Source organism: Castor canadensis, chromosome 9, assembly GCF_047511655.1.
Source record: "Castor canadensis chromosome 9, mCasCan1.hap1v2, whole genome shotgun sequence".
NCBI lineage: Eukaryota > Metazoa > Chordata > Mammalia > Rodentia > Castoridae > Castor > Castor canadensis.
The window spans coordinates 84,468,557-84,478,243 of record NC_133394.1 but is presented as its reverse complement, the minus strand read 5'-3'; the positions used below and the strand labels follow the sequence as shown (position 1 = coordinate 84,478,243).

The 9,687-nt window shown below is 50.9% G+C and overlaps 1 protein-coding gene across 1 annotated transcript; it reads right to left on the bottom strand.

The window, feature by feature from the left end:
• Nucleotides 1-2,797: 2,797 nt before the first annotated feature.
• Nkx6-1 (NK6 homeobox 1) lies at nt 2,798-8,909 on the bottom strand. The gene is made up of 3 exons (XM_020187744.2): nt 7,141-8,909; nt 5,237-5,409; nt 2,798-3,076 (listed from the first exon to the last, which is right to left on the bottom strand). Exons 1-3 carry the CDS (start codon nt 7,808-7,810, stop codon nt 2,819-2,821), a joined length of 1,101 nt encoding a protein of 366 aa, XP_020043333.1. The 5' UTR covers nt 7,811-8,909; the 3' UTR covers nt 2,798-2,818.
• Nucleotides 8,910-9,687: the final 778 nt, after the last annotated feature.

The window sequence follows — 9,687 nt, the reverse complement described above, 5'->3', positions numbered from 1 at the left end:
TTGAGAAAAAGCTTCAACCTCAGTTCCAAGATGTCTGTGACTACTACTATTATGTCACCACCACTGCTGCTTGTAGTCATCATCACCGTCATCATCATCTTGGAATGTTTCTAATTATAATGTGAATTTTTGTTTTCTTAGGAAGAAACAAAGAATAAATAAAAAGTTTATTTGGTTTTCAAGAGAGAAGAGGGGTGGGCAAAGTTATAAAGAGTAAAGTAGAAAAGAGGTTTTTTGTGTTTTTTTTTTAATTTGTTGCAACACACTGCAGCTGTAAGATAATGGGATCGTCCTTGTCCCCTCACCCCAGTCCTTTCATAAAAAAGAAAAAAGAGAGAAAGGAAAGATGAGGAGAGGAAAGGAGAGGAAAAGGAAGGGAAAGAGGTAGATAGAGGGAAGAGATAAAAGGAGAGAAGAATGAAATAGAGAAAGAAAAGGAAAGTAGGAATGTTCATATTGTTTACAGCTGAGATTGAAATGACATCATTCCAGCACAGCAAAGCCTTTAGCTGCCTCTCTTTAGGACACATACCTTAGTCTTGCCAAGAAGACAGACATTCAGAGGAGTTGAAACTTCTTGAAAACTTTGCAAACTGGAGAAAAGACAGAGGGAAGATTTTCATCCTTTCTTTCAATAAGCCATGTTATCAGAAATATATTCTACAATAATTTCCTTTAGCAATTTCATTTTGTTGAACTTGTAAAAAAAAAAGATGTTTTTTGTTTTCTAGGAAACAAAACAGACCCACAATTTCTTGACCTCACGTTAGCCTGAAGAATCTGCTGAATTCTATCGATTTTCCTCTCTCTGAACACAAGCTCATTAACCTACAACACTAAGGAGATAACGATATTTCACTGAGCCTATAACTTAGGGTCTGAAAACAAAAAGGTCCCAAGACAGTGATACAGCCCTCTCCCTGGAATTCAAAAAAAAAATTTGCCAGTTCTTTAACCCTAAAGATTTCCACGACAGTTAAAGGCAGCTTTCTCTAACTTCTTCATTGTAATGTTCAGCAAAACCAGGGCTCCTGTCCTTGCGCAAATTTCTGCAGTCTTACAGGCAAGCAGAGGAAATATGCTCACAGTCAAGCAGTAGGGTCCGCACAAGGATCTCGCTGCCCACTGCTGGAAGCTGGTGGAGCTGGGGGCTGGTGAGGAGCTATCTTGGATATATGGAAATGAGGTCTTCCCAAACTCCCCAGGGACATCCTGGGAGGAAAAAGCGATCAGGAAAAAATTAGACAACACAGACATCAGAAGCCACCCGCTAGACAAGTCTCTCCAAGAAGCACTATTAGTGAGCGGGTTTTCTTTTATATTCCCAACCCAGGAGGATGAGAGATGTACCCCTGCTCCTCCTCCTCCTCCTCCTAATAATAATAATAATAATAATAATAATAATAATGCAGCTGTTTCAACCAAGAAACCAATATAACATTCTTGTGGTCTTGACTTTTATTATTTGAGATCTCTGATGAGATCAGATGATCTGCACCCTTTCATTCAAGGCAACAGACGTCTTCAAACTGATTTTTAATTTGATTTATCCTTTGAAACAGAAAGTGCATTACATTTAACTGGTCTTGCAAAGGGGGTTTTTCTTCTCTTTACAAACCGAATTCCTCATATAAATTAATAAAGGTTAAAGATGCTAATATATCACTGTTATTAGCTTAAAAAAGAAAACAATGTACATAGTCTATAGTATTCTTTATGATACAAAACACTTCAAATTCAATTACAGCGACTAAATGGATTTTTATGTTGTGACCCAGAGCGGTTGTACCAATTCCCACCATCTACTTTAACACTCATTTTTATCAGAAAGGAGTTAAATTAAATACAAGCTATTGTAGCCCCTCCCTCCCAATACTTTCTTTAAATCACTAATAAATAGCAACAAACGACTGTGCAATTTCAGCGGGGAACGGGGAGGCAGGTGTGAGGGCCTCCGAGGTTCCCTCGTCTTCTGCTCTAAGTCCTGGGGGCGGGGCCGGGGGCGGGCGATGTGTGTTGGGGGGAAACAGGACTGGGCAAGAAGGGCTGGAAGGGGAAACTGAGGTTCAGCGCATCCAGACTGGAAGTGGAATGGGGCAAGGGGTCAAGGGAGGCTGGTAACATTCTGTTCTAGGATTCCCAAGTTTAAAATAAAAGGGGGGAGTTGGGGTGTGAGTAGCTCTTAAAAGGGGAGGGGTGGAAGAAAGGAGGAGGTCCAGCTTTTAATACCAAATTCAAAAAAGCATTTTACATTTTAAATATTCACAATAAAGTAACTTCTAGTCAGTGTGACTCACGATTTATTTACATAGAGCTTTCAACAGGTAACTTTAGGGGGCACAGCAGTGTATGGGGGAGGACGTCTCTCTTTTCCCTTCTGTGACTGACACCCGCCCTCCGGGCTCCGAGGTCCCCAACACGGTGCCGGTCAAACCTTCAACGCATTCCCCGGAGACCAGCCCCGACTGCAGCTGGGGCAAAAAGCAAGGAAGTGTGGGGGCCGGGGGCCCGCCGACCAGGAAGGCTCCGGGAGACCCTGGGGCTGCGGTGCGCGGGGCTGGGGCTTCAGTCGCGCGGTCTACGCGGCGCGTTTCGTGGCCTTGTTTGCCTCCTCCTCGGCCCGGGTCCCGCTCCCACGCCTGTCCCTGACACCACTTCTTGCTTAAAAAAATAGATAGGTACATCTCAGAAAACAGTCAGGGCCCCCGGACGGGCCGGGTCCTCGGGCCCGAGCGCGAACGGGACGGCGGACGGGCGAGCGGTCCCCGCGTCCCCGCGTCCCCGCGTCCCCGCGTCCCCGCGTCCCGCCGGCGGGCGCTCAGGATGAGCCCTCGGTCTCCGACGCGTGCAGCAGGAGGCCGCCGCCGCCGCCGCCGGATTTGTGCTTCTTCAGCAGCTGCGTGATTTTCTCGTCGTCCGAGTTGGGGTCCAGAGGCTTGTTGTAGTCGTCGTCCTCCTCTTCATTCTCCGAGGTCCCCTTGAGCCGCTCCGTCTCCGAGTCCTGCTTCTTCTTGGCCGTGGCCATCTCGGCCGCGTGCTTCTTCCTCCACTTGGTCCGGCGGTTCTGGAACCAAACCTGAGGGCCAAGAAAGGGGAAGAGAGGGGGACAGCGGAGGGAGGAACTTCAAACAAGGAGGTCCAGGCCGGGCGACCACTCCCTGGGCTCCACGTCCCTGGAGGGGGGAGGGGGGCCCTGAAGCCCTGCCACCCTTCCTCAGAGACCTCCCGGGTCTGGGCCATCAGAGCCATTCTCCATTGCCCCAGGTTCCTCTGAGTAAGAGGCACCAACACGCTGACTGCCGTTGCCATAGCGATAGTGACACAAGGGTATTAAGTTCTCAGAAAGACTAAAGACAAAACTTGGAAACTTCAAATGATTTTCCTAAAAATGAGTTTGCTTTCCTATCTTCTAGTTTGAAGTAGAGAATTTTCTCCCTCTAAAGTTTCCCCATAGTGACTGTGATTTTATTCCTCATTCACCTTTTTAGATTAAGGGATTTCAAACAACTCAAGCGGACTTCCTCTTTAATATGAATAGTGGGGAAAAGCACAACATTTACCCCAATCATCTCTGTTCTTTCTATTTTTGGACGTTGGATTGTTTCACTTAATTCAAGCCTGAAGCTACACAGGCGTCAGAGATAAATTGCCTCCCACTACACTTAAAATGTATGATGTAAAGTTTTTTGCTGAAATACAAACCTCAACTCACTCACAACGCCAAAATGTATGCAAATATTTAATAGCTCAGTCAAAATCATCAAAGTAGTTTGGCGCTCTTTTTCCTTTCTTCCTGTGCCCTCAAGGTTTTCCATAAAACCAAAGTTAAAAGGAGAATTTTCTTCAATTATTTTTTAAAAAGCGAAATTTTGCCAGTTACATTATTTTCTATTATCATGCCTATTCTTTCAAATAGTATTTTTACATTTCTCCTGCTCAAGACATTCATTTTGTATACAAATATTTTAAGCCTATCATGACGTTTGACACGTGTTTGATGCACGTATTTTAACCTAAGGCATGACCAATAAGCAACCAACTTTCTTATGATATTGAACTATCCTTTTTATGCTCTCATCCGTTATGTATTTTATCTAGAGAATCAGAATTTTTAAGAAAGTGATTTTGATCTTCTTTATATGGCTATACTAATCCAATTCTACCATACGGACATATTTATGTGTGTAAAAATGAAGACCTCCAGATTACCATGGTAGACACTGTACCAGCCCACTGCAAAAATAATTTTAAATGTGATGGTATTCTATTGGCCGCATGCAAAACCACTCCTGAAATGTATTTTATGATGTTTGTCCTCGGGGAAATATACTTTAAGTAGCAGACGTGGTTAATGTTATTCCTACTTAATTTAAAGACCAACAGTATAACTAATGAGAACAGACATCACCCCCAAAGAAACAAGTATAACAAACTGAAAAAAAAAAAAAAGGAGGGGACAAAACAGAATACTGAAGATACAAGAAACCAGATTGAATTTACCCATCTGGCTCAATACTTTTAATTTTCAGGGAAAGATTTCTAAAAATTGATTCCCTAGAAATGCACTGTACAACTCAATTATGAGCAACATGACGTTTTAATTAGAAATTGTCATAAATTGAAATAGCTTAAGTCTGTTGATATACTTGTTTCAAACAGAATTCAATCCTATAATAATCTTATTATTTCATTTGTAAAATTACTATTCCAAAATGATTGCCTTTATCTAAGTTAAAAGCAGGTTTATCCTTGTTAAGTGGTAGATCCTATGGATTTATTTTTTAATAATCTAAGTTAATATAGAAGCAAGCTAATATAGAAGGAATAAAGTGCTAACCTACATTAGGAAATTATATAGCTAGTAGAGTCTGAATTGACAAACAAAAGCTTGAACGTCTTTGCAAACAAAATAAATACAAACTATCTAACCGGCCCGATCTATTCTCGGGCTGGTACTTCTGTAATGCTTTTTATTCTCTAACAATGACAAGTCCCCCCAGCACATGCTGCTATCTAGATTAACCTAATTTCAAAGGCGGGGGGGTTGATTCCCTTTGTTCATCAACAGTTTGCCTTCCCGTAAGACCCCAGAGCATTAGAACCCCCCCCCCCCACCAACCCTTTTTGGCACTCTCAACTTTTCCCCCAGGCTCCTGGGCCAGCAGTTTATTGGGGGTGGGGGGGCGCACACTACAGGCACCAGGCCTATCCCTGGAGGTTTCTAAGGTCCACTCACCTTGACCTGACTCTCCGTCATTCCCAAAGAATAGGCCAAGCGAGCTCTCTCCGGCCCCGCCAAGTATTTCGTTTGTTCGAAAGTCTTCTCCAGGGCGAAGATTTGCTGGCCGGAGAACGTGGGTCTTGTGTGTTTCCTCTTCCCGTCTTTGTCCAGCAAAATGGATCCTTGATCTGGAAGAACCGATAAAGGAGGGGTGAGAGAAAACAATCAGCTCCACCGGTGGTGTGGGGGGGGTGGGATGGAGGGAGGGAAGTACCGAATTCGAGAAACAGTGTTTTGGTAGGGAAACGAAAGCTTAGGCTGTGACTTTCGCCAGATGTGTCGCGCCGCTCCCAGCCCCACGTTTCGCTTTTTTACACCCACTTGGTTTTTTTTTCTTTCTTTCTTTCTTTCTTTCTTTCTTTCTTTCTTTCTTTCTTTTTTTTTAAAGTCTGTGTATCTGGAGCAGCTGTAAATACCTTCTGCGCAACACCAATGTCAAACAGCTAGGGAGCCTACTTGTTGGATTTTGCCAGGCAGAATCACTGAGCCTCGCAAAATTAAACAGTACGGGGGAAAAGGCCACGTTCGCCTCCCAGATCCAGTCGGTGCGCTTTTGCGTGAGGATATCTAGAGTTTTGTTTTTTGCTTTGCTTTGCTTTCCTAGAATGCTTCCCTAACCTGTGTCCGGGCAACAAAGGGCTCCTTGTTTTTGCACACAAGAGTGCTAAATCGCCTCCAACTCTAATGCCGCTGAGGCAGGACGGGGAGAGGGGAGGAGAGGGGGCACCGCCTTTGTTGGCGGCCCCTACACAGCCATCAAAAACGGATACAATAGTGTCTCTCTGACACCTCAACAGCCCCGCCACCCTCCGTCCTGAAGATGCTGGAGGGAGCCTTCACTTTGCTCCGGGAACTTCCTGCGGTACTGCGCTAAGCCTTGTAGAAAAGAGGTCCAGAGGCCTGGAGAAACTTCGGGGATTCCGTCAAAAGCAAAGAACAGAGTGAGAAAAGGACTCCAGACTGGATCCTGAACGCCACCTGGGGGCTGGTAGCCTCTGCCGAGCGGTAGCCAATTCCCCAAAAGACTAGCGAGATCTTGAAGCCACTCAGTTGTCTCTGGCAAAGTCTTTGCGGGATATTACAGTGCTCTTGGCCTGTGTCCCTTCACCTCGCTCTTCCACTCACTCTTTCTTGTGTTAAGAGGACGAGCGCCGTGACTGCCCCTCAGTGTGCCGAGACCCAAACCTGTCCTGAACCCTAGAGTCGAAGCCTATGCGAGCGCGGGCCCAGCAGATGGAGCGGCCCAAAGCGCCTCTGCGCGCACCCCGCTCTGGGAACTGCAGGCCTGACTTGTATGGGCTCACGGTGGCAGAGTGTATTGGGGTGCGAAGGCAGAAAGGTGAGGTGTGGACGTCCAGGGAAAAGAGGTGCATGAGAATACTCACACTTGCTCTGGGCAAGGGAGACCTGCCTCTGCCTAAGAACGATTTGCAGAGAGGCACCGGTCAGGCAGGCGGAAACAAATTGGGGCCCCGGCTGGCAGGAAGGAGCTGGAAAAGCCGTGGTGCGAGGAGGGGCGCAGTGACCTTTCCCTCCTCCCATCTCTCTAACCCAGGGCAGGCCTGTGGTCCCAGCTGGGCACATCTCGCACCGGGTTGTGTTGCACACAAACACACGCACGCCGGCTCAGGCCAGGCGTGCCCATCCATGCCTTGACAACAGTGAGGAGCTTGGGCAAAGCACACGAGCTCAGGAAAACGAAAATCTCTGGCCAGACTAGATCGTGTGATTCTGGTAGCCAAACTACCGAGGCGGGCAAGAGGGTGGACCGACCGGCAGGCACACCAGAGGGCCGTGACCCAAGAGCAGGCGGAACTAGCACAAAGCTCAGGGACCCAGCCGCGGGCGATCGTACTCACGAGGGGTGCAGGCCAGGCGTGCGTCCCTCCAAGGCGGGCTCTGCATCACTCCGGGCCAGAAGATGGGCGTCCGGCCGGGCAGCTCGGCCAGTGGTTTGGGGTAGCGGCCCACGGCGGCCACGGCCGCGGCGCTGGGACTGAAGTAGAGCCCTGGCGGCGGCGGCGGCGGGCTCAAGCTGCTGAAGCGGGGCAGGCCGGCCAGCAGCCCCGCTGGGGAAGAGGCGGCGGCCGCAGCTGCAGCCGCAGCGGCCGCGGCAGCAGAGGCCGAGGAAGCAGAGGCGGACGAGGAAGAGGAGGAGGAGGAACCAGAGGGCGAGGCTGAAGGCAGGGCGGCCCCCGAGGCCACCGGCATGGAGGGCCGGCTCAGGATGTCGTTGATGCCGTGTGGGGTGGCGGCCGAGAGTTGCTGCGGGGGGCTGCTCAGGGACGAGAGTCCCCCCGCGGCCGGGGGCTTCAGGCCACCTGGGTTGTGGGCGCCCAAAGGCGGGGAGGGCGAGGAGGACGAGGAAGACGAGGACGAGGAAGAGGGGGGCCCGGCGGGCAGCGGGGGGTAGGCGGCGGGGTACAGCGGGGTCTTCATCTCGGCCATGCTGTGCAGGGCGGCCAGGGGCGGGCTGCTGAGCAGGAACGCGCTCTGCCGGGTGCCCTCCATCGCCCCTACCGCTAACATCCCACGGCCAGGCCGGAGCCCGCAGCCGCGCGGCAAAGGCGCCGGCCGGTGCCCCCGCCCGGGCTCAGGAGAGCCGGTAGCGCCGAGGGCGCAAGCGAGATGTCGCTTCGGACCCCCGGAGGCAATCTGCCAACTCGGCCAAGAACGCCGGCGCCGGGAGTTGCTCTCCTAGCTGCGCAGCAGAAAAGTCCAAACTCGCCACGCGGGAGGCGAGGGCTGGTGGAGACAAGCTGGCGTCCGGCGGGGGTCCAGCTGTCCTTTCGTTCCGGGAGTCCTGGATTCAATCCCCGGCTCGCGTGTCTTCCTCACCGCTCAAAGTGCGCTACTTCAAAGTACATTTCCCCCCGGGAAATGAGCAAAACAAAACCCAGGCGGGTCCCCGAGAGTTTGTAACAAAGTTACGAGTCACCGAATCTCCACTTTGGTGTAAGAGGGTGGGGGCTAGCTTGCTTTCTTTGGGGAGGTTCAAAGGACGCCGGGGTCCGCCCGTGGCGCTCGGCTAATCCCACTCGGATGCTCTGCTCTTTGGGCCGCGCGGCTGATTCGCACCCGGCGCTCGCGGCGCGCGGGGAGAGCGCATCCAGCCCGCGGGAGGACCTCGTCTCGGGCGGGCTCCCTCGGCCGGCGCTGCCCCGGGGCTGCTGCGCCAGAAAGGGCAGTGCCACCACTCCCCGCGGCTCCGGGATTCGGCGCGCCGACCCGCCTTCCCCTCTGGGCCACGGGGCACTAGAGTTGCGATATTGAAAAGAAAAGGGGGGAGGGGAAAACACAGAAAAACAAAGACTAAGTGTGGAAAGTCGGACGGTTCGGTTAGCGCTGCGCTCGTCCGTCCACTTCAGCAAACAGGCCTGGAGACCCCCGTCCCACCCCCCAGCGCCCTCTCTTCCTCTCACTCTCCGCCTTTGACTCTTCTCTCTCGCATTATCTTCGCGGCTTTACAGGCTTCGCTCTTCTATGCCCTGTCCTGTGGCCACACTGACCCTCTCCACGGCTCTTCCACTCTCTCCTCTCTCCCTCCGGGCCTGACAGTTCGGATGAAGCTCTCAAAGGTAATAAAACATTTGCATCACTCCCTACCGCTCTTTAGCAGGGGGACGGAGGGGAGGGGGAAGTGAGGGACCAAAATGAGAACTTGGAGGGACGTCACTCCGAGTGGGCTGTGTGGGGCGGGGCCGAGGAGGGGGAACGAAGGCCAGGGGCGTAACCACCGCCTCCAATAGCGCGCAGCTTCGAGGCTCACGTCGCTTCTGGGGCACGCCCACTCGGGAGCGCCACGTCCTCTGATTGGCTGAGGCTAGCGAGTCGTAGGACCGCGCCTGCCTAGTCCCCTCCCTTCCCCACCTTCTTCATCTTGTGGGCGGAGCCAGGAGGGGCGGGACCTGCAAGTGGAGCGATTCTGATCTGGGACCAGTGGCCTCCTCAATTAATTGTGTTAAACAAAATGGGAAGAAGGGGGAGGAAGCAGAGACGAAGCGAGTATTACTTTTTAAAGAGAAGAATAATGAAAATCCAGCCCTTTTATGGAAAAGCAGTTCATATTCCTCCCTTGCTTCCCCCCTCGCCAGCTCACGTCATCCTCCCTTCTCCCCCCACCGGTTCTCCGCGCTCACCTCGAACCGAGTCTGGACCCTTGTAAAATGGAGCTAATGGAGCAGGCAGCCGGTGCAGCCCTGGCCTGGCTGTTTCTTTTGAAGGGATTAATTAAAGGACATCTGGGCTCTTCCAGAACTGTGTAAATTAATTTGTTGCTTCTTAAGCCTATAGATGTCTTTAATCCCCTCGTAGGCCGAAGGATCGTCCTCTTCCATCTTTCCTCGTCCTGCTTTCCTTCTCTGTTCTTTCTCCATTTTTCTTTCCATTCCGGGGTCCCCTCGTGA